The 24,374-nt window shown below is 50.9% G+C and overlaps 1 protein-coding gene across 1 annotated transcript in view; it reads left to right on the forward strand.

Annotated features, from left to right (window-relative positions):
- Positions 1–245: 245 nt before the first annotated feature.
- Positions 246–24,374, forward strand: part of PNPLA1 (patatin like phospholipase domain containing 1) — a 41,569-nt gene continuing 17,440 nt past the window's right edge. The window contains 4 exon segments of the mRNA XM_036249228.1: positions 246–457; positions 20,846–21,078; positions 22,861–22,926; positions 24,103–24,312. Of these exon segments, the coding sequence (XP_036105121.1) occupies positions 253–457; positions 20,846–21,078; positions 22,861–22,926; positions 24,103–24,312 (714 nt within the window). The 5' untranslated portion in view covers positions 246–252.

The raw sequence follows: 24,374 nt of genomic DNA on the forward strand, positions 1-24,374 counted from the left end.
GAAGCCGGGGTGCCGTCAGGACCTGCCTGCTCACACCTCTGGGGCCTTCCTCACCTCGTCCTGGCGGAGCTCAACAGGCCCAGGCACGCTGCCCGACCGCCCTGGGTGCGCAGCCAACCCGGAGAGCCGGCCACATTCCAGGCTCGGGCTGGCAGGGAAGCTTGGCAGCCGGTTCCAACAGGAGGGCGGCCAGCTCGGGCGGCCAGCGCTGAGGGGTGACTCCTCCCCGCCGCGGGAGGCCCCCCGGCTGAGATGGAAGAACAGGTGTTCAAGGGGGACCCGGACACCCCTCATTCCATCTCCTTCTCTGGCAGTGGCTTCCTCTCCTACTACCAGGCCGGGGTGGTGGACGCCCTGAGGGACCTGGCCCCTCGCATGCTGGAGACGACCCATCGCTTCGCGGGGACTTCGGCAGGCGCGGTGATTGCGGCTCTGGTCATCTGCGGGATCGAGATGGGTAAGGCCTTCGTTCCTGGTCCCCGAGCCTCTGGGGCAGTCCCCAAAGCGGAGCCTCGGGGGGTGAGGGGTGCTCAGGGATGCTTCTGGGAGCAAAGCCAGGACTTCTGGGAGACAGGAGAGGAGGAGGTGGGTCGAGGGGGATGGCGAGCGGCTGTGACTCTTGAAGCTGGGGTCTGCCAGGTCCCCGTCTCTAGCCCACCAGGTGAGCTGGGCCCATCTCTCTGTCCTCAGTACTCTTACCTGTGATGCCCTGTCTCCCTCAGTTTGAGGCAGGATCTCCCGAAAACATCCTGGAAGTTGCACCATGACACAGACATGGGGTGAAGTGTGCCCCTGCCTGGCCTGAGTAAAATGCAGATACCCTTGGGAAGGGCTGTGCTTCCTGTGTGTGTCACTGTGGGGAGACGGTTTTGTCAGACCTGATTCCAGGTGTAAGGAGGCAAGAACCTTGGGGCTAGAGGGCGGTGCAGGGCCGGATGGGATGGGGAGGGCCTGGAAGAACATGGGAGCCCTTACTTCACCCCTGCCCTGCTAGTCCAAGGACCGCAGAGGGCAGGATGGGCCACACCGCTGGCCCAGAGGGCAGGAGCGCCATCCGTGCAGGGGGTGGACACCTTCCTAGCAGCCCAGACAGCAGGCCTAGACCTGGCACCAGAGAGGCCCAGTGTCCATCCATATGGGCCACCGCGGGCGCATTTATTCACTCACTGTGCTGCTGTTCTGTGCCCAGCTCTGTTCCAGGCACAAGGGGCAAAGCCCCTGTCCTCATGGAGCAGATATTCTAGGGAGAGAAGACACATAATAAACAATCAAACAAGTAACCTTATGATGTCACATCGAGAAGTGCAAGGTCTATGAATAAAATTACAGCAGGAAAGGTCAGAGAATAAAGTGGGTTATTTTAGAAAAGGTGATCAAGGAAGCCCTCTCGGAGGAGGTGACATTCAAGCAGCGATGGAGAGAAGAAGCCATTTGAAGATCAGAAAGGAAAGAATGTTCTAGGTGGAGGAGCAGCCAGGGAGCCAGTGGGTGTGTGGGGAGGCAGTGGGGTGGGGTAAGGCTGGAGAGGCTGAAAGGCCAGCTCGGATGGGGCCTTGTAGCCAGGCTGCAGTCTCTGATTCTTCTCCAAGAGGCGAGGGCACAGAAGGCTGTGAGGGAGGCGATTTGGGGGTGGCTAAGAACATACACCCCACGTGGGTTGGACCCAGCCCTGCCATTTCACAATGTGGACTTGGGGCACGTTATTGAACATGCCGTGACTGAGTTTCTGCATCTGTAAAGTGGAGGTTCTATTCGTTTCCAGGGTAGAAACAAGGAAGCTGCTGTAGGTCGAGGGCTAGGCCAGGACGAGCGGCAGGTGCGGGGTGGCGAGAAGACGTTGGACAACTGGACGTAGGATGCCCAGTGTGTGAGCAGGGGGTGCCACTGGTCCTCTTCCTGCTGGGACCTCTGTGCCGGGAGGGCGGCCTCTGTTTCTCTTTTAAAGAATACTAGTGATGCCCGTTCACTGAGTGCCTCTCTGTGCAAAGTTAATTTTCCTTTTAAATATTTCACGTGATAAATTCTTTCTTGCTGTACAAAACTCAAGCAATGCCAAAGTATATACAGCAAAAGTAAACGGAGTAAAAAATAAAGTCCTCCATTGACCCCCCACCTCACCCTACCCCAATCCCACTCTCCCTCCTGTAGCCAGTACTAAGGGCTCTGCCTGGATCCTTCTAGATCTTTCTTTATGCACAGAATCCTCTGTGAATGTGGCAGTTAATGCTTCAGTTACCCAATAGATCTTAGGACAGGCCTTCAGACAGGGGTTGGAGGAGCCCCACTCCATGACCTGGGCTCACAGAACTACTGCCTTAGGAGACACCCTGCTCTGGATTCTCTCCCTTTTGGGGTGTCTGTGTCGCTCACCTGCTCCATTGCCCCCACCCTCCCCATGTCCTATTTCAACTTCTTAAGATAAGCATCTGAGAGAATCAATGGTGTTTTCATCCTCTGGCATTCAAGGACTTTTCAGAATTAATTCGACTCAATCAATTCTATAAACACTGCCCCAAACCCATTTGGCCAGGCTGTGACAGGCCTGGACAGCAGGGGAGAGGAACTGAAACCCGAGAGGGACCCCTGACTGCAGGCGTGACCAGTGTCCAGGGACTGACTGCGCGCTGCTGTGATTCGGAGGCAAGTCCAGGGAAGGCTGAGATGCAGGCAGGACGCCCCCTTTTCACTCAGCAGCCTGTTTCTGAGATGTGCCCCCCCAACCCCCCCACTGCTCAGCTTAACGCATGTAATTGACTGGTAACTGCCTTTCTTGGGGGGGGCGGGCAGCTCTAAGTCTCCGGGATATTAACTCATTCAGTCCTCACAACAATCCTCTAAGGCGAAAACTATTATCTCCATTTTACAGAGGAGGAAATTGAGTCACAGAAAGCTTAAATAGCTTGCATACAGTCACACACACAGTACTTGGTAAAGCCGGGATTTGAGCCCAGTCTGGCCAGTCTCCACACTCACCCGGTAAACCACTCTGCTTCTTGACAAAGGGGTGCCGGGGTGCAGATGCGGGGTGTATAAATAGTGGGGTCAGAGAAGCCTCTCTGCGCAGATGGAATCTGCACTCAGCCCTGGGGAGATAGTCTCAGCTCAGAGGGACAAGTGACTTGAATAGCATCTATCATCAGTCAGAAACACACCAAGAACCAGGGCTCGGCCTCCTGACTGCCTTCGAGGCTTCTTACCTCTTGCAGTATATAGTCCAGAAGACTGTGGCGCGGTTCATTTATCCATTCTGTTGATGGACGCCACCCTGTTTTTGTGTTATAAACACTGCGATGGGCATTTATGTTTGTGTCTGCCATGCCACATGCAATGTTTCCCTTGGGCATGCATCACGATAACTATACCAGACTTGGCTTAATTACGCTCCAAAGTGCTTGTGCCAATTTAACCGCTAATTCCCCCACAATGTCGTCAACCCTTGGTACTGACAGACTGCAAAGTTTTAATTCAGTTTAATGATTGTGAAATTATGTCTCACTGCATTCAATCTGCATATCCTGATTTCTAGTGATGTTAAACACCTCTGTTTTTATTGATCACTTGTATTTCCTCTTCTGTAACTTGCCTGCTCTTGACCTTTTCCTGTTTCTTCTGCCGAATCAGCTTTTTCTCTTTCATTTGTGGATGTTCTTTCCATAGCCTGTGCAGTAATCATTGTCAGTTACAGACGTTGAAGTGATCTCCTCCTCCATGGGCTATTGTTTTGATTACGATGTCTCCTGCCACTCAGAAAATTTTCATTGTAATGAGTCAAATGTATCAATCATTTCCTCTTACAATTTGTGCTTTTTAGTATTTTTACACGTGACAATGATTTCTTCTGTATTTTCTTTCAAAGGTTTTTTAAGTTTTGCTCCTTTCTATTTAGGTTCATCCAACTGGAATTTATTTTGTGGCTGGTTTGAGGTAGAAATCCATGTTCTTAATGATTTTGCCATGTGCGAAGCTAACCAATGATCCCACCTATTTATAAGCAACCCTTTGCATACCTGTTTGACATGCTGCCCCTGGCTTATTCGAGTTCCTGGATTCTCAAGTCTGTCCCTGCAGTCTCTGTCTTCCCCTGGTGAATCTGTCTGCTTCAGCACCACACCACACTTAGTCACCAGAGCTCCTATGTACATCATCATGGAAATCCCTCCCTCCTCCTGTTCCAGTCCTTCTTCAAACACTGCCTAGAATTCTTGGTCCTTTCCCCCAGGGGAAAAGCTCTGCTGGGATTTTGATTGAAATGACATCTTTCCATTTATAAACATAGTCTATCTCTCTATTTCTTTTTTGTCCCTTAATACAAATTTTGTAGGCTTTTATTAGATATGTTCATTTTTGTTGCTATGGGGAATGGCGTTTTTTTCTTCCCATGCCATTTTCTAATCTAATTGATTGTTATTAATATAAAGAATGTTGATTCTTTTTCATATTAATTTTGTTTTGAGCAACCTTGTTGAACTTTTTATTTATTTATTTACTTTTTATTGTTGAAAGTATTACAGATGTCCCTCTTTTTTTTCCCATTGACCCCCTACTTCCTGCTCCCACCCCGCTCCTGCCTTCCCCAGCCTAGTGTCCGTGTTGCTTGCTTGTGCACATCTGCATATAAATTCTTCGGTTTATCTCTCCCCACTCCTTTCACCCCCCCGTCCCTCTGAGGTTTGTCAGTCTGTTCCCTGCTTCCATGATTCTGGATCTCTTTTGGTCAACAGCTTATTTTGTTCATTATGTTCCACAAATAGGTGAGATCATGTGGTCCTTGTCTTTCTCTGACTGGCTTATTTCACTTAACATAATACTCTCCAGGTCCCTCCATGTCGTCTCAAAGGGTAAGAGATCTCTCTTGCTTACAGTTGCATAGTGTTCCATTGTGTACATGAACCACAGCTTTTTATCTACTCATCTATTGATGGACACGGGCTGTTTCCAGATCTTAGCTTTTAAATAGTGTTGCTATAACACAGGGGTGCATATATTCTTTCTGATTGGGTGTTTCAAGCTTCTTAGGATATATTCCTAGAATTGGAATCACTGGGTCCATTGGCAGTTCCAGTTTTAATTTTTTGAGGAAACACCATATTGGTTTCCACAGTGGCTGCACCAGTCTGCATTCCCACCAGCAGTGTACTAGAGTCCCCTTTCCTCTACATCCTCGCCAGCATTTCTTGTTTGAAATATGAACTTCTTACTAGTTGTAAAAGTTTATTGGTGGATTATCTTATATTTTATGTGTAAACAATCACACCATCTGCATAAAACCAGAGGTTTGGCCCTGGCCGGTTTGCTCAGCGGTTAGAGTGTCGGCCTGTGGTCCAGAGAGACCCGGGTTCGGTTCCTGCTAAGGGCACGTACCTCGGTTGCAGTTTGCCCTGGCACTGGTTGGTCGTGCGGTGGCAGCCACTGGATGTGTCCCTTTCACGTCGATGTTTCTCTCTCTCTCTCCCTCTCTCCCCCTCCCACTTTGTCTGAACAAAAAATGTCCTTGGGTGAGGATAAAAACAACAACAACAGAGGTTTGTCTCTTTTTAACAAAATTCTTCAGCACATGAGTCCCAGGGTCTCTCTCCTCTTATTCCCAGCCAGGGCTTTTCTGTCCTGAGATTGTGTTTTGCTCTGTGCAAGTCAAGCAGCAGGGTTCATCTGGAGATGTGTGCTAACTCTGCGGTAGGGCCAATTTGCAGGTGTGTGAAAATGTTTGTAAAAACACCCAACACAGTGCCTTGTTTTTATTAAAGATGAAATAAACATTTGTTCATTCATTCATCCAAGGACAGGTGCTCCCCACTACAACAAGTGGGGAATTCAGGGTTGCTAATCTGGTCAGAAGTGGAGATGGAACTTGTGTAATTTTGAAAAGTAAAGATTTTTCTTATCAAAGAATGGGGATTTGGTGGATTTAAAACCCCATCCCCACCTAAGCTACTACTTGGCACCTTCCCCTCTATAAAAACTGCATGGCAAGCCAATTCATTCATTCATTCATTCATTCATTCATTCATTCAACACGTGTTTGCTGAGCACACAGTGGCCCTGCAAAGATACCGAGATATAATACAAAATGCAACTCTGTCCTTGCCTCAAGGAGCTTCCAGTCTACCCAAACTTGAAGGCAGCCAGGTAATCATAATACAAGAAAGTTCCAACTGAATGTTAGAAGGTTAAAGGGCACAGAGGTACAGAGGGAGGGATCAAACGCCTCCAATCATGGGAGGCCTCATGGAAGTGGCATTTGAGCTAATGCTTGAAAGGTGAGTAGACCTTTCTGTACTATGACGCGTAGGAACAGGTTGGGTGAGGACAGGCACGACAACAAACAGTCATGCAGCAGGGATGTGATGCCTCCAGAGGGCGGAGAACGCAGGCCCGCTGGTGTCGGGTCGATGTGGAAAATTTCATGATAGAATACTTACTATACTCTGTGCCATGATTTTGATATTCTCTTCTAGTTGTTAAAAAAAAAGAGAACTTCATTAAATCAATGGACAATCAATCTCGGTTGCGCATTCTAATCACCTGGGAAGCTTTAAAATGTTCATTGCCCAGGCTTCTCCCCAAACAAATTAATTCAGGAACTCTGGGGGCAGACCCTGGGCACCCAGGGAATTTCAGTGTGCAGCCATGGTTGAGACCCAGTGCCCTTTTGAGAACTAGGATGTGTTGTCCTAAGATGCCATGAGTAGGTGACCCGGCAGTGGAGCCAGGTCAGGCATTTCATGTGGAACCTGTAATGTGCCCATCACAGACCTGGACTAATGAAAATTCTGGACCTGATTATCCATGGGGAATGTCTTTTTCTAGGGCAGAGAGAAACAGTCTCACTACAGTGGCTTAGGCTGGATTAGTCTTCTGTGAAGGCCTCTGGCTGGGCCATAAATGAGGAAGGCTGACCTTGGTTAGGGGCTGGTTCACCTCTTCCCCTTGGCTCATCCCCACACCCAGTCCCCTTTTCAGAGAAGAGATGAAGACCCTGGGCCCACAGCTTCTCCTCGTTGTCCCCCCCACCCCCACCTTTTTATCTTTTTTTTAACTTTTCAAAACAGCTGTTTGAGATATAATTCATATATAATACAATTCACCATTTGAAGCATACAATTCAATGGCTTTTAATATATTCACAGAGTTTTCCACCCAACATCACAATAAATTATAGAACATTTTAATTATCCCCCAAAGAAACCTGTACCCCTTAGCTGCCACCTCTCAGTCCTTTCATTCCCCAAGCACCTGGCAGCCGCTACTGTACTTTCTGTCTCTATGGACTTGCCTGTTCTGGACATGCGATGTAAGTGGGACCATACACCACGCGGTCGTTCGCGCCTGGCTTCTCTCACTCAGCGGTGCTCCAGGTTCGTCCCCGCCGCGCATGGCTGTGCCCACTCCTTATTGCCAAGTCCTATTCCACAGTGTGGCTGAACCGCATTTCATGTATCCACTCATCGGGTGAGAGGCATTGGGTTGTTTTACTTTGGGCTAGTATGTTGCCATGAACATTCATGTATATTTAAAAAAAAACAACACTTTTTAATAGCTTTATTAATGGGAAACTTTTAAACATATTGGAAAGAATAATACAATGAACCTGCAAGAACCCATCTTCTGGCTTCAACAATTATCAGCATTTACCTATTGAGTTTCACCTGTATACCCCCCACCCTGCTTTGTTTTGTGTTTTACATTTTTTACTTGGAAATCATTTTCAACTCCCACAGAAGGTACGGGGAGGCTCACTTGCTGTTTGGGTGGGAGTGTTTCGGCGCATGTAACTCTCTGCAGATGCGCTGAGTCTGTGAGAGCCGGGAGCAGGCTGGCTGATGTCACAGCACAGAACACGTCGGGCCAGGGGAGGGACGGAGGCCAGCTGAGTTCGTCGGGTGACTTTGTTTGGACCGCTAATAGCAATTATTTCCCAATACTTCTCACCCTGTCTTCTCAACAATGCCAACCTCAACCTCCTCCGACAAACACCCAGACCACCAGCAGGTGGTCTCGGGCTGTCGCCCCCTTTCTTCTCTCCCTCTGTTATGTCTTCCCATCCCCCAGGCCAACCTCAGACCTTCTGAGACTCTCTCCTGATTCCCAGTAGGTGCTAAATCCTTGGCGTACCCACAGCCTCAGAGACCAGAATCCCCAGGGGAAGGACCACTGACTGGGAAGCAGGCTTCTGAGAACAAAGTCTACAAAGCGTCCTACAGTCAGACTGGGAGCTTAGCTTGCCACGTGTGCTGTTCTCACACGGCCTTTCAGAGTGGGGCTTAGTAAGGAAGGCAGTGGGGTTTAGACCAAACTGGTCCTGGGAATCCACTCAGCAGTGAGTGACCTTGGACAAGGCACCCTGCGCCTCAGCTCAGCCACTGTACCATGCGAGAGAATATGCCAGCCTCCCCTCCCCACGGCTGGCCCTGGGAATCAGCAGTGGCCCCTGTGAATGAGCTTTGCAAACTAAGGAGCCCCCAAGGCTGGTGTGGTGCCTCCACAGAGTTAGGACCCAGGCTCCTTCCATCATGTTGGTCCAAGAGGACTCCCTGCCATGTCTGCGTTCCAGCTAGTCAGAAAGGGGGGGCACACCTCTTTCCTTTAAGGGCGGGCCTTGGAGGTGACACACACCATGTCACCTCACATCTCATGGGTCGGAACTTACTTGAACGGCCACACCTGACTGCAGGGGAAGCTGGAAAATGCAGACTATTTGGGAGGACATGTGTCCAGCTAAAAATTGGAGCTTCAATCACTAAAGAAGAAGGAAAGAGTGGACACTGGGGACAACTAGCAGTCTCTGCCATGATAACCGTTATTGGTGATGTGATGGTGATGGAGAGACTCTCTCCCTGCCTGGGACCAAAACCATGACTTCATAACCACAAGGTCAAGTCCAGTCCGTGGGCTGGGGAGGGGCTCAGTCTGAACCATCGGGAGGCTGCGTTCCTGACAGCGGAGGGCATGAGTGCTGCAGTCCTGCAGGGGACCTGGCCGGGGGGCGCAGCACCCCCGGTGTCCCCACCTGGAATGACCTTCTGTTCTCTTCTCCAGAGATAGCACCTCCTCTCTAGAGCCCCCTCATTTTGCCCCCTAGATGTCTTTCCGTGATCTCCAGTTTGCCCACGGAGTCTGCCACCCGCTCCAGCGCTGGATGCTGCGCTGTCCGAGCGTTTCAGACCTCGTTTCTCATTTCCTCATCTGGATTGGGCGAGCGACCCGATACCGTGTGGGTCCGCGGCGCCCGCAGATCGCTCTTCAAATAAGAGCGGCTCGGTGAATTCTTGACAAATGCTGGCTGTTGGCAGGCATGCCACTGAATGTGTCTTTGCAATGTCTATTTGGGGTTTACCTGGCTCTTAGATACTTTTCTGCAGTTGTGGCTATGACTTATAATACTGGAATGTCATAGAAAGAAGGTCAATGAGTCCAACTTCTTCGTTTTACAACTACTTGTATTTAGTCTTTGGGAGAGGAAGTGACTAGTTGGAGGTGGAACTCACTGAGGCCAGTGGTTTCCAAAGTGTGTTCCTAGGAGCCCCAGGGTTCCGTGGGCAGGGAGGAGCAGGAGCAGAGGAGTGGGGAGAGGACACACACTGACCCTGGGGCCGGCAAGCGTAGCCCTGCTATTGTCCATCTCATACATGGGTTTTTTCCTAAAATTTCATTTAAAGAAAATGTTCCAGTGACTTTTTTTTTAATTTGAAAGCCACTGTTTGAGCCTAATCCCCTCAGTATGCAGACAAAAATATTGAGGACCAGATTCTGGCTGAATTACAAATAAAACAGACCACCCCCTTCACTCTAGGCTTAGATCCTGGGGGTCCAGCAGCGAGCAACACAGCTGTCTGTCCTCATGCAGCTGATGTTCTCTTGGTGAAAGCAAGCCATAAGTCAGCGAACGTATAGAAAAGTGTCAGCATGCGTGCTCAAAGGAGAAAATAAGTGGGAGACGCGTGTGGTGAATGATAAAGGTGGAGCTTCAGGTGGGCTGTCAGGGGAGGCCTCCCTGAGGTGGGAGGAAGCGTGTTCCTTCTCTGCGATTGTGTTCCAGGCTGAGAGACCAGCAGGTGCAACAGCCCTGTGGCATAAACGCGCCTGCCTTCTCGGAAAGGAAGGCAGCTGTCCTTCTGGGCAGGAATTGGGCTTCTAATGGAACTTGCAAAGCACATGAGAGGGCCAGGGAGCAGTGGGGGCCACACCCCTCAAACACGGGCCACGCAGGACCCAGCACGACTCCTCCCACAGGTGTTTTGTCTGCCTGGAGCAGCTGCCACCTCCCCAGGGACCCAAGGGCAGCTGAAGTTATTGTCATTGGCAGGTGGCTCAGGTGTTCTGGGCAGTGGGCCCATTGTGGCTCGGGAGCCAATGCTGGGAAGACAAGACACCTCTGTGAGAATCTTGGCTCTGGTCATTCTTTTCCTCAGTCACCCACGTGCCTGTCTTTGTCACTCAGTCAAGGAATAAACACCCCAGGTGGTGGAGGATGCAGCTCCCAGGCGGGAGCAGGGCTGGGCCGGAGACCCCAGGTGGCGCCGCCGCAGAGCGAGGATGCCGGCATTCTCGGGGAGGACGCCGCCGGCCTTCTGGACAGGAAGAGGCTCCGCCACTTACCGCTGAGGGTCCTTGGCCAGCCAGGGACCTGCCTCAGCCTCGGTTTCCCACCTGTAACTTGGGATGGGAACACATCCCTTGGACATTATGGTGAGGGACAAAAGAAGTCGTGGATGCTTCTGGCACAGTGCCTGGCAAATATTAGTCACAAAATGTCTTCGGTGAATGAATGTTGAGTGGAAGGATGAATAAGTGAAAAAGAAAATCATTTTGAAATAGAAAAGCTAGGTAAAGCAGCATTTTTCAAACTTAACTAAAGAATGTCCTATCTTATTAAAACAAAGCTCACTGGACTCTGATGAATATCGTTAACACTGTCATTGTGGGCTTTAACCTGCACGAGGATTTGTTGTTTTCTGTGGGGATTCTGTGTGGCCAGGGTGGAGGAAGAACCCATGTGAGCTGGTTTGCTCCAGGCACCCCGGGCTTAGCACCAACCAAGGACCGGTTTTTATGGTAATTACCCGGTAGGTTGTGCCAGTTCGAGCTGGAAGCCACTTGTGAGGCAGGCTTAGGCTTTGAGGGTTAATGGGAGACTGTTTTCACCCAGAGCTTTGGGCAGAGACAAGACACCTTCCGCTGGCCCGGCAGGTGCTGGAGGGTCCTGGCTGTAGCAGGGGCCGCATCGACTCCCCTCCCACAGCCCGGGACCAGTCCCTGCTTCTGGTCTGAAACCCCCTCCTCGGCCGTCTCTCCATGCTCTGGTTTCAGTTCCTTTTTCTCTGTCTTCTTGTGAGTTCAGCCATGACTCACAATCTTATTTTCTATCAGGCTTTTTGTCGTGGCTGTTGCTCCTGAAGCGGGGAAGGCTCCTATTTAGTTTAGCTTCTTGTTGGAGCTGGAAGGCTTCCAGAGTTCTTCAGGCATCGATGTAAAGCTCCGTTCTTTCCTGTCGCAGGGCACGTCCGTGTGCTGCCCGGACAAAGCCTGGAGTTCAGTCCTGGTTGCTGGGTGCACTTTCAGAATCAAAATGTCATCAAAAATCATTTCCAGTCCAGCTGGTGCAGCTCAGTGGTTGAGCATCGACCCATGCACCAAGAGGTCGCCGGTTCGATTCCCAGTCAGGGCACATGCCTGGGTTGTGGGCCCAGTCCCCAGTGGGGGGCATGCGGGAGGTGGCCAGTCGATGTTCTCTCTCATCGATGTTTCTCTCTCCTCCTGTCTGTAAAATCAGTAAAGGAAAAAATCATTCCCAGAGTGAAAGTGCCGGCCGGGGATGGCAGTGCTTTCTGTGAAAAGGTGCTCTGCTCTGATGCAGCTCGTAATTATTCATCAAGCACGTACAATGTGCCAGGCATGGCGCTCAACGTGTCGCACGGATCACTTACTTTACCCTCTCACAACTCCATGAAGTAAATTCTGTATTTATACCCAAGGAGGAAACAGGTATTGACCATGATTAGATAACTTTCCCAGGGTTCTACAACAAAGCCAGCCTGGGATCGCTCTTGACTCCTATGTTCCGCATCCTCCCTAATCATGATTTCAGAAGTTGCTTTGCAAGCCACGCGATCTGGAGTTTTTCCGCCAAACTCCATGGGCCCAGCGATCATTTGCACGTTGGTTAAGAAAGTAAGATCAAATGATATAATATACACAAAAAAGACTTCTTATAACATGCTGTAGAAATGCCGTCACTGTGTGGTTGTAGCCTCACTACAACCTGTGATTTGCCCCATCACAACCCCAAGCCACTGAGTCACTGAAGAGGCCCACCTTCCTGGCCATTAGTTGGAAAATGTCCTATCAGCCTGGTAGAGAAGACACTCTTTGATCTCCTCTTTCAGTTCACTAACTAATTAATTCATTCTCTTTTTTTTTATCCCCACCCAAGGACATTTTTTGATATTTTGTTCAGATAGAGTGGGAGAGAGGGAGAGAGAGAGAGAGAGAGAAACATTGACATGAAAGGGACACATCAAGTGGTCGCCACCCACACGACCCAACCAGGGCCAGGGACAAACTGCAACTGAGGCACATGCCCTTAGCAGGAACTGAACCCGGGTCTCTCCGGACCGCAGGCTGACACTCTAACCTGAGCCAAACCGGCCAGGGCTAATTCATTCTTTTTTAAACCATTCATTATGCATTTATTCAGCAAACATTTATTAAGTCCCTACAGTGTGCCAGGTACTGAATTAAATGCTGGGGGCATAGTGGGGAACAAAACAGAAATAGACTCTGCTCATGGAACATAAAATAGTTAATTTATTCATTCTTGAATACCTACTGTGTTCAACACTGAGCGAGGCGATCCTCGGGGAGAAGGTGTTCCTGATACAGGCCCTGTCCTTAAGGAGTGCAGCTGGCCAGAGAGCCCGAGGTCACTGGTGCGGACAGGAAGGGGGCAGAGAGAGCGAACATTGGGGTGATCAGGGAAGGCTTTCAGGAGGAGGCCCGGATCTTAAGCAGGGCTTTAGGGTGAGGTCTGCATGGATGGTTAAAAAAAATGTGACAAGCAGGATCGTGCACTGGGTGTTCACTGCGAGACAAGAGACTGGCCTGGCCTGGGAGGGGGCTTTGGGTTGGGGGTAGAGAAGCATTTGTTGGAAGATGTGATTTGGGTTCCATTGCTCTAAAAGGAGACTTCCTGTCTCCCAGGGACATCTGAGCCCTTAGGAGGTGGCCTAAACTAAATCCTAAATCCCCTTGCCTAGCAGTGGGGAACAGAGGCTCTGAGAGATGAACAGCATGTCCTCCCTGGCGGAGGCAATGAGCTGTGGTGCAGAGAACACTGGCTTTGGGACCCTTAGGGCTTCAGGGCCGGGCGCTGCTGTGTTCCAGCTGTGTGACCCTGAGCAAGTCACTTCCTCGGTAAAGAGGAGGTAACACAGCACCTATCTCCAAGGAGTGTCGTGAAGATTAAACAGACAGCGAGGCCTCGGAGCCTGGCACCGTGCCTAGCACCAAGGAGGAAACAAACGGTGCTAGCTTGTGAGAGCAGTGGGTGGCTTTCATGAGAACTTCAAAACTCATAAAACATGGAGAGAGACACGGGTGACAGACCCAACCAACTGAAGTCTTGGACAGTGAATACATGTAACTCCAGTAAGCAGGAATGAAGTTTCATTATCATGGTTTTGGAAGAGGGAGGCATGGGTGTTTCTCTGCAGCAGTGCCCTGGTCTGAGCAAACCCCAAGTGAGGAGGTACTCTGAGATGGCCTCATCTGTACAGCAGAGCCTCCCCTGGAGGTGCCCCGGCCACACGCACACCCCAAAACCAGCTCTTAGGACTGCAGAGTGACTAGCTCACAGCTTTGCATTAGCCCAGTGTCCCCTCAGTAGCGCAGGAGCATCTGGAGGGTGGCAGGACGGGCCACAGCCTGGAAGGGGTATTGGTTGCCACCTGGAAGCAGAATCCCAAAGGGAATTCTGAGCCCACCAAGAAAACAGGAAGAATAAAGCAGGGGCAATGGCCCTGAGAACATTATCACGTTCCAGAGAAATGTGTCTGGACACATTTCCTGTTTCATCTTAAGGTGATCAGTAGATCCTTCAGTGGAAGGCTGGGGAGATTGCTCCTGGATTCTGGGGGAGAGGCACCCAGGGACAGGGTGAGGGCTCAGGTCCCGGGAGAGAGCAGACAAGGCAGACAAGGCGTCTTGATGGGAATTCAGGTGATGAACCAGTGGGAGGCCCTACTGTTTCCATGGCAACATGATTTAAGACGATCTGAACTTTTAAAGCTAGTTCTTTAGTAAACTCTTAGGGTTAGAAAAAGGTATGGGTGGAAGATATTATCATTATTAACCACTAAAAAGTATTGGGTTATTTTAAATTTTTTTCCCCTTTATTGATTTTAGAGAGAGAGGAAGTGAGAGGGAGAGAGAGATAGACACATTGATGAGAGAGACCATCGATTGGCTGCATCCCGCATGCTCCCCACTGGGGACTTGCTCCACAACCCAGGCATGTGTCCCGATCAGGAATCAAACCCGCAACCTCTTGGTGCATGGGTCAACGCTCAACCACTGAGCCACACCGTCCAGACCTGGGTTTTTATTTTTTTGTTTGTTTTTTTAAGTGCATACTAGGTCAGAGTTGTTTTGCTTTTGGCTAAAGCCTATAATGCACTGGTAACAGAGGAGAAAAATGAGTTTTCTCATACATTCTAGTTCTGGCTTATGCTAACACAGACTGAGACCTAGGGTATATCCATCCTGTGTTCATTCCTCCAGCCAGCCAGCCATTTGGCCATAGTTATTGAGCTTAACCTTTGTCCTGGGCTGGATTTCTTGCCTGTACATTGAAAGAATTAGTCTAGTCTGGTATTTTCGGTTTGCCCCAGGTTCCTAGGATCTTAGGAGTTTCCGGCTGTGCATGTGGGGGCTTCCTTCCTAGGGTGCAGTGGACAATTAGACGGTCTGAGACCCTGCCTGGCCTCAACCCAGACAGCCCTGTTTTCAGCTGTTCTATTATTGGGTTCCCACTTGAGATTTTTTTTGAACAAAGGCTCCGTGACTGAAAAACCACTGCCCCAGAGGGTCTTTGTGGACCTCCTGTGTCCACACTGCAGCTTGAAGCCAAACGGTTTTCAGTCGATACCCCTGCAGTGTGGGGTGTAGAAATAAAATGGTGAACAAACCAGGGTCACTACCCCTCAGGGGTTCGCGGCCACTGTGAGGATAAACTGAGACTGCGAGTGGGAAAACCTGCTCGAGTAAACGGTGGTTGTTAAGACGGCAATAGTTATTACAGCGGAGTGGGACAGTCAAGATATACCCACAGGGACATGCAGACTGTAACCCAGGTTACCATTAGGGACCAGGGGGAGCAGCAGGCTGCTGGGTCTGAGCGTCGCAGGGCCTCCCTGGGCACACAGCTCCGCTCGCCGGCGCCTCCCCAGGGGCTGCTGCGTCCCCGCCGCCCCCGCACCCACCGCGCTCGCTGCTGCGGAGCAGGGCTCTCGGCGGGAGACGCCTCGCATTGATTGGCTGAGCCGGAGGTTGTTGCTAGGCTACCACTCTGCGGGAGACTGGGGCCCGCGGAGTCCCATCCTCCACTGCCAGATCCATCCCACACAGCCGACCTAATTTGGGCACCCTGTGAACGGGATCCCCAGCAACTGAAATTGTCAGCTGACAAGTGCCTGTCTTTCTAGGATTTTTCACTTAGCAAGAGGCCTGTGGAGGGTGGGAAGACAAGCTGCTTTTATCCCGAGTCACCTTGAATAGCTGCTTTTCTGTCTGGACCTGTGTCCTCCTTCTATTGTTGGGGTTCATTCATTTATTCATTACTCATACATGGATTCATGTTTTTCAAGTGCCTATTATGTTCCAGGGTTGAACGAGACAGAGACCACCCTTGCTCTCACAAAGGAGGATGCTTTAGGCACTTAAGAAAATAAATAAGATAAACACATATTTAATTATCCCTGTCTTTCCCTTCAATGATTTTTCTACTCTTCTCTCCCTACCAGATCTGTAGAGCCCCCCAAGTTGACAGGGAGTGCGGCAGTCATCCACACCTGTACCACATCACACCATCCCTTCCCATGCTCTGAAGCAGGGGCACACGCCCGCGTGTCCACGGTGCTTCTACTCTGCTCGTTTGCATCCACACGTGAGCCTGAGCACACCTTCCTACGGTGTGGGGCAGGGATCACTGCCCCCTGTTCAGATGAGAAAGCTGAAAGGCAGAAACATTAAGAAGGCTTTTTAAAAAAAAACATTTTATTTATTTATCCTTACCCAAGGACATTTTTCCATTTTGTCATTGTTGTTGTTCAGACAGAGTGGGAGGGAGAGAGAGGAAGAGAGAGAAAGAAACATCGACGTGAAAGGGACACATCGAGTGGCTGCCACCCGCACGACCCGACCAGGGCCGGGGACAAACTGCAACTGAGGTACATGCCCATAGCAGGAACCGAACCCAGGTCTCTCTGGACCGCAGGCCGACGCTCTAACTGCTGAGCCAAACCGGCCAGGGCAAGAAGGCCTTTTCATAGTCACCTGGGGAATTACTGGCATACCAATACTGAGCACTTACTGAAAATTACCTGCGTCGTAACAACCCTGTAAAGTAAGCTTATTAGTCCCATTTTATAGATGGCGAATTGCAGCTGGAAAAAGTTCTATGACTTGCCAGTGATGGCCCAGATAGTATGTGGCAAAGCTGGGATTTGAACCAAATCCATCTAGCTCCAAAGCCTGAGTTCTTTCCAAGAAATGGATCTGGTCATAGAAAAGAGGAAAAGAATCTCGTGGCTGAGAGTTGGAGCAACTTCCAAATGGCCTCAAAACCTCCCATTCCTAGGATTTCTTTCTTTCTCTCTTTCTTTCTCTCTCTCTCTTTCTTTCTTATTTATTTTTTCTATAATGGCGTTTTAGCATTATAGAGTCATAAAACCTGGCGAATTGGCCACACTTACCAATATAGTTAACCCTGTTACCTATTCATCTGTCTGAGATGATCTTGCCTTCCAGCTTTTATTGGGTAATTAAGTCAAGTAGCTTTTCCTTGTGAGCATCTCCATCATTTGCTTTTCTTCCCTGTCAGGTTTTTATTTTTTATTTTTTGTTCATACACTGAACAAACATTGTGCACACACAAAGTGTGGGAGGCTTGGTGGCGTAGATGAGTATGACCCATCCGTGCCCTTGAGGAGTTCCCAGCTTATAGCACAGGCTTCTGAAGGGCCTTTCATGGGCAAAGCACTATGACTGGCCATAGAGGGAGAGGAGGACCACAAGGACCAGCCCTCAGAGAATCTCCTTCTTGGCTTGGGAGACAAACTCACCACCTTAGATAATACAAAGTTGTGAAAGGACATGGCGATGTGGGCTGGGGGTGGGAGAAGCCAACCTTGAGTTTCCTACTGTGCTACTTTTAAATCCTGCCTTGCTGAGGTTGGTGTGGAATGCTGTGTCTCACAGCCCAGCAGCCTGCAGCTTGGGAGGAGGGCTTTAAATGGGAGAAGGTGCTGGAAAATACAGAGATGCATAGAGAAGCAAGCTCAATGTATCCCTCCTCACAGAACTCAGCTATTGCTATGCTTAGCACTTGACTCTCTAACAACAGAGACTTGTTAACCAGAAGATTCGTTGCTTTCCCTCAGCTAGGAAAAGGGGGGGGGGGGGGAGAAGCTCTGAAGATAGAGACACACAGAGACCTGAAGAGAACCAAGGAGAAGCAGAGATAAAAGCACCCTTTGGTACCCATCCCCCATGAGCAGCAGGAAAGAATATTAAACCAGGCACCTGAGTGGGAGAAATCAGACAATCTCCCATCCCCTCCCTCCCTGGAGCGCTGCTAATTTCCAGATAGCACCGTTTCAGATGTTAGTATATTGGAGATGTCTATACTATTTCTATTATCTTGGCCACTGCTCTGTTCCTGTCACCCACCACCACGCCTGAATAGCTGAGTTGACTATAAGTGAATACTATACAAAAGCCACAAATAAAATAGCATCTCAAGACTAAATATGCACATGCCTTTGATCTAGAGTACCCACCTCTATCCCCATTCTAAGGAAAATAAGGAAGGACACAGGCAAAGGATTTAGCATGAGATTAATTAATTAATTGCAGCATTATTTATAAAAGCAAGAAAACAAACTAAATAGCAAAGTCCTTTTGGTGACCCGCTCAATAAATAATCTTATAATCTCACAGTAGCTTTCCGTGTTGCTTGTACATTAGGTTATAAGTGGGTACTTACTGATGTGGAAAGACATGATTTATTAGGTGAAAAAAAAAAAGTTACAAAATAGTGTAAATAGATGGGCTCCATAAAAGTATTTTGTAATAAGAATAAATATAAAATATATAGTCTGGGAAGACATAAACCAAATGTTAATCGCTAGGTGGAGGGATTCCAAGTCATTTTAATTTTTTCTTTTTTCTTATTTGCATTTAAAACAATTTTTTCCACAGTGAACATGTATTTCTTGTGCAATAACAAGTTTCCTCCCCTTGGTCCCAGAGCTCTCCTCCTGCTGGGAGTCCAGGAGTGTAGGGCACACTGACCAGCTGCTCCTGGCTCCCAGGCACGTGGGAAAGGCCACCAACCCTTTTGTGACCACTTCATGTTGCTCATTAAGAATTCCAGAAACAGCCCTGGCCAGGTGGCTCAGTTGGTTGTAGCGTCATCTCATACATTGAAAGATTTTGGGTTCGAGCCCCAGTGCATGCAAGAGGCAATAAATCGATGTCTCTCTCTCTCTCTCCCCCCCCCCCCCACCTCTTCCCTCCCACTCTATCTGAAGATAAATGGAAAAATATCCTCAGGTGAGGATTTTTAAAACAAGAAAAGAATTCCCAAAACAGGGTGTCCCCACCCTGGTTCCACTCCCCATACCAACTGGTCATGTAGGAGAGAAGTCAGTGACCCAGCACCTTGGTATCCAAATGCCCAGTTGTTTCATAACCTGCTGGTGGGTTGGCGACTGCCCTCCTTTGAGGGAAAGCACTGTTTGTACAAGTTGGCACCTGGTAAAGCTCACCTCACTAAAACTGCAGGCCTTCCCACCGCCCAGGAGCACCCTCCCCTCTGAGGGGTGACAGTTAAGATGATCTGTTGCTCAGGTCAGTCCCTACTACATATGCAGCTGATTCTAAATGTTGGTGAAAAAAAGGCTGTCACCATGGCAACCCAGGCTCTCTGAGCCTCTGGGATCCGTTCACCCAGGGAAAGAAGGTGGGATGGGAGTCAGAACAAACACTGCCTGGCTCTCACCTCAGGAAGGACACTTAGCGTTTCCCTGACTCAGTTTTCATATCTGTAAAATGATTCGGGAGCTCCTCATCCTATGCACCTCCAGGATTAGCGAGGAATTACCCACGAACTGTACAACACACGAGGAGTAGAGCATCACTAGCTTTGGTTTGTCCCGATATTGCCGTATGTGACTTTGGGCAAATCACTTAGCCTCTCTGTGCCTCAGCTGCTCTATTTAAACATAGGAAAACAAGGTTCACTGTGATCACTTCCCAGATATATTGCCAGGCTCCCATCAGAATCCCCAAATCTCAGAATTAGAAGGAATCTTCGCCCTAAACTGCCCATCCAGGAATTCTTTCATAAGTTCTCTGACTGAGGTACTTGTCCTGCCTCTGCTTGATTACCTCTAGTGTCAGAGAGCTCATGACTGCACACCTTCCCAAATAGCCATTGGTACATGATACTGATTTGTAAGAAAGTTCTTCTGTATAGAATGTTTTACAATTAAGCATTTGTTTAAGAAAATTTAGCAGTCCTTTGCAAAGCTATTTCCACTCCTGATTTCCCCAGAGAGCTTCCACAAGGTAGAAATGAGCAGCAACTGGCAGGAAGCAAGGTACAGGCCCTGGAAGCTCGCGGCTTAGGTGGAAGGAGTATGGTCCGCAGTCACACACTCTAGGTTAAAATCCCACTTTGTCCACTTACTAGATGGTTGACCTTGGGCAAGTTACCTCTCCGAGCCTCAGTTTCCTGGTCAGTAAGTAGAGCGAGGAGAGACATACCTACCTCATAGTGTTGCTGTGGGAATCAAGCATAATAGCACTTTTCAGTAAGCCTACAACCCAAACTTCCCCAGGGGTTCTGCGGGTTGGGAGGGCGACTTACACCTTCTTCTGTCACCCCCTGAACAGCACATCTGCCCTCCGAGCCCCATCTGGCACATGTGCCCTGGCTGTGCTCCTCTCGAAAGGAGGGAGAAGGTCCACCTCCTCCTGCTGGGGCGCCCGTGGCACAGCCTGGCACAGCTGGTTCAGGGCCTTCCTCTCTGGCCTGCTCCAGGGGCCAGGAAGGGGAGGTGATGCAATGGTTTCAGGACAAAGTTCACCCCTCCCTGTAGTTCATCCCTCAAGGCCAGCACCCCCTCCCTGCACACGGATTTAGCTGGCACTGAGCCAGAGTCCCAGGGTGTCCTTCGGTGAAGACTTTCAACCGTGTCAGTGTTCTGATGGGATCTCACACAGGCCACGAAGTCTCAGACTCGAGAAGAATGCGGCCTGGCCCCGCACAGCCGGGCCTGGAGGGGGAGCTGGGGAAAGCTAGCTGGGGTGACAGAGTGGTCCTGTGCTTCCGTGTGAAGGGAGTGCGGGTGCCTGGGTCTGGTTCTGCCTTTGACCAGCTGTGGGCGCTCGGAAGCCAGTGGCTTCATTCTTCCCGCTTTCCTCCCGCGCAGACTGACAGGTGGGCTCCTGAGCCCTTTCCTGCGTCCGCACGCTGGGCTTTCCCGTGTCGTGGGTGCAGGATGAGGGGAAGTCGCCGTGGACCTCTTGGCACGGGCGCGACCTCCGCTCCTCTCTGCCTCTGCAGATGAGTACCTCAGAGTCCTCAAAGTGGGTGTGGCCGAGGTGAAGAAATCCTTCCTGGGGCCCCTGGCCCCCTCCTGCAAGATGGTGCAGATGATGCGGCAGTTTCTGTACCAGGCGCTGCCCGAGGACTCCTACAAGGCTGCCACCGGGAAGCTCCACGTGAGCCTCACCCGCTTCACGGACGGAGAGAGCGTTGTGGTGTCCGAGTTCACGTCCAAGGAAGAACTCATCGAGGCAAGAGGGCGGGGCCGGGCGTGGGGGGGCCGGAGTGGGCGGGGCCGGGCGTGGGGGCGACGAGGTGGGCGGGGCCGGGGATTGGGGCAGGGCCCTGGAGTCGGGTGGGGAAGGAGAGGTTGGAGGGCTGCTTCTCTGGATGGGCCCCAGGGAGGGCTACCTGTCTGCCTCCCTTCCTTCTCCTTTCTGCTTCCCTGGTTCCTCCCTCCTGCACCCTCCCGGGGTCTCTGTGTCAGGCACACGGTTAGAGGAGATGCGCAGAGAGAAGTCCAAGACAAATCTGGCTTGGTCACCAGCCTCAAGACTTCAGCACCCAGGGTCCCCTCCCTGGTGCTAATCCTGGAGCTTCTCAGCGATCAGAGTGTTTCCAGTAGAGGTCCCGTGTCTCTTTTAGGGCCTCCAGGCTGAGGTGCAGTGTGTTCCCTCGAATCACTCCTGGTTTGTGGGTACAGCCCTCCCCTCTGCTCCCCTCTTCCAATGGTCCTTGACAAAAGGGCTGAGTCCTCACTGAATGGGTTATCACTTAGGAGAGTGCACTCTAACCCTGCACTATTCTAACCTCGTTAATGCAACCCTTAGCTGTGAGTTACTGTTGCCGGGGCGTGCTGTGGATATGCCCAATTTTCTTTCACGACGAAGGAGTTGAGCTGCATGACTCTCTCCTACATTTCTATCCTCCTCCCCTGTCCTGAATATGAGGCCCTGCGCGCACCCTCACATCCCCCTGCTGGCCTGGCCTGAACCTGGGGGTGGAGGATGAATAGGCAATGGGCGTGGATGCCTCCTCCACCTACCTCATGTCCGCCTGGGCTTGTTAGCACCAGCTCTTCAAGACTTTTCTCTCCAGCCTTCTTTCACCACCTTCCACTTCTGCCCACGCCAGCCAGAGCACACCACACACAAAGCAGGTCTTTGTGCCTTTGCACCTGCTGTGCCCGTGCCCGGGGTCGCCCTTCTCTCCTTGTCACTGTCCTTCGCCTGCCTGCGAAGACTCCAGGCACTCCCGCTAGGGAACCTTCCTTCATCATCTGCCCCATCCGGCTGGGCGCTCCTCCTTTGAGGCCACAATGGCCATACTCACCTCCATCACAACAAGTGTCATGCCTGTACTGTCACCGACTTGCTTACTCCCCCTTGCAGCATTCCCAAGGGTGGGCATCTCACCCTCCTTTGATGCCAGGGCCTGGCCCAAGCCAGATACACATGGATGGTTGTTGAATCCCATTGGATTTGTGGTGCTAGAAGAGACCCTGGAGATCGTTGAGGTCACCCTCTCCCTTTAAAGCTGGGACAACAGGCCCTGGCCAGTTTGGCTCAGCGGTTAAAGCGTCGGCCTGCGGTCCGGAGAGACCCGGGTTCGGTTCCCGCTAAGGGCATGTACTTCGGTTGCAGTTTGTCCCCGGCCCTGGTTGGTCGCGTGGGTGGCAGCCACTCGATGTGTCCCTTCACGTCGATGTTTCTCTCTCTCCCTTCCTCTCTCTCCCTCCCACTCTATCTGTACAAAAAATGGAAAAATATCCTCGGGTGAGGATTAAAAATAAATAAATAAATAAATAAATAAATAAAATAAAATAAAGCTGGGACAACAGGCCCCGACTGACCAAGTTGGTTACCAAGGACCCAGCTAGTCGAGGCCAGGACAGGGACTGAACTTGGAAGGAAGGCAATGTCTCCACCTTCAGTTTGAGGACGGTGAGGCTGGCCATGTCCCAGGGGCCTACAGGGGAGCCCCACTCCCATCCCCGGGGCCTTGGGCATCTCAGCCCTGTTCTCCCCCCACAGGCCCTGTACTGCAGCTGCTTTGTCCCCGTGTACTGCGGCCTCATCCCCCCGACTTACCGTGGTGTGGTAAGTGCTTCGGCATGGGAGGGGTGAACCAGGATCCAGGGGTGTCTCGGGGGCCCTGTGACCCACTTCTGGGGGAGCAGAGGGGTGGTCTCAGAACTCAGTGGGAAGACCAGGAGTTGGAAAGGTCCTTAAGTTTTTCTACTCAGAATTCCCAGCATAGATGGACTTCTGGGCTTTAGATGAACTTTCCCAACTAAGCTGGGCTTCTCTCTGGACACTGAGCCCAGCAAATCAACATGCCATAGGCTTTCCAGATTTTCCCAGACTTAACAGAGAGTGTGGAATATAGACCCTGCACTGTTGGGACCTGGAACCTTGCATGATGGGGACCTTCAGGGTCACCTGAGCTAGTGCCTCCCAAACTTTGATGTGCCCATGAATCACTCAGGGTCTTGTAAAATAATGCAAATTCTGCTCCAGCAGGTCTGGGGCGGGGCCTGAGACTCTGCACCTCTAACAGGCTTGGTCCCAGGACCACACTCTGAGTAGGAGAGTCTAACCCACGCCCCCTCCTCATTTATACACAGAGAAAGTGAGATCCAGATAAGATTCCGATGGAGCCCAGCTTGCATGCCGGCCACGTACTCCTCAGTTACCCCAGAGAGTCAGAGCCTTGGCCTCTGTGCCCCTTTCTTCACAGCTGAGGAAACAGAAACCCCAGAGGGGAAGGGACCTGAAGGTGGACACATGGTGGCTGGTCAGGGGCGCTCTGCAGAGTTTCAAGGGTGCCTGATTTCAACAGAGAGAGGCAGTGGGACCCGTGACAGTCAGGAACGGGGGCTATTTCACAGCCTCCTTAGGCCCACCACACATACTCCTTCCCCAAAGGCCGTGGGGCAGGCTCCATCCCCCAGTCCTGCCTCAGCAGTTGAGGGGCTCCAGGAGGGTAGCCTGGGGGGTAGCTATGACCGGGGCATTCGCTCCTGCTTTAGCCACTGGAAGGATGCCCCTCCCCACAGAGGCCTGGGAGCCCATCTCAGCACCAGTAAGTGGGTGAGAAGAACCACACAGGGACAGAGCACTGGAGTCCAGAGGCCACCGTGGACTGGCTGAGTGACCTTGGGGACACCACCTCAGTCTCGAGACTTGTCCTGAGGGACCAGTTCTGTGGTGTACTTTCTGCTTGGGGAGAGGGCCTCTGACCCCAGGGGGGCATTTCTCACTCTGACTCCTCAGCGCTACATTGATGGGGGCTTCACTGGCATGCAACCCTGCTCCTTCTGGACTGACTGCATCACCATCTCCACCTTCAGCGGGCAGCAGGACATCTGCCCCCGGGACTGCCCCGCCATCTTCCATGACTTCCGCATGTTCAACTACTCCTTCCAGTTCTCCCTGGAGAACATCGCCAGGATGACCCATGCCCTGTTCCCCCCAGACCTGATGGTGAGAGACGTCCCAGAGGGTAGAGGGTGAGGGATGGTGGCAGAGGCTGGGGTGCAATGGGG

The sequence above is a fragment of the Molossus molossus genome, unplaced genomic scaffold, assembly GCF_014108415.1.
Source record: "Molossus molossus isolate mMolMol1 unplaced genomic scaffold, mMolMol1.p scaffold_m16_p_8, whole genome shotgun sequence".
In the NCBI taxonomy this organism is placed as follows: Eukaryota; Metazoa; Chordata; class Mammalia; order Chiroptera; family Molossidae; genus Molossus; species Molossus molossus.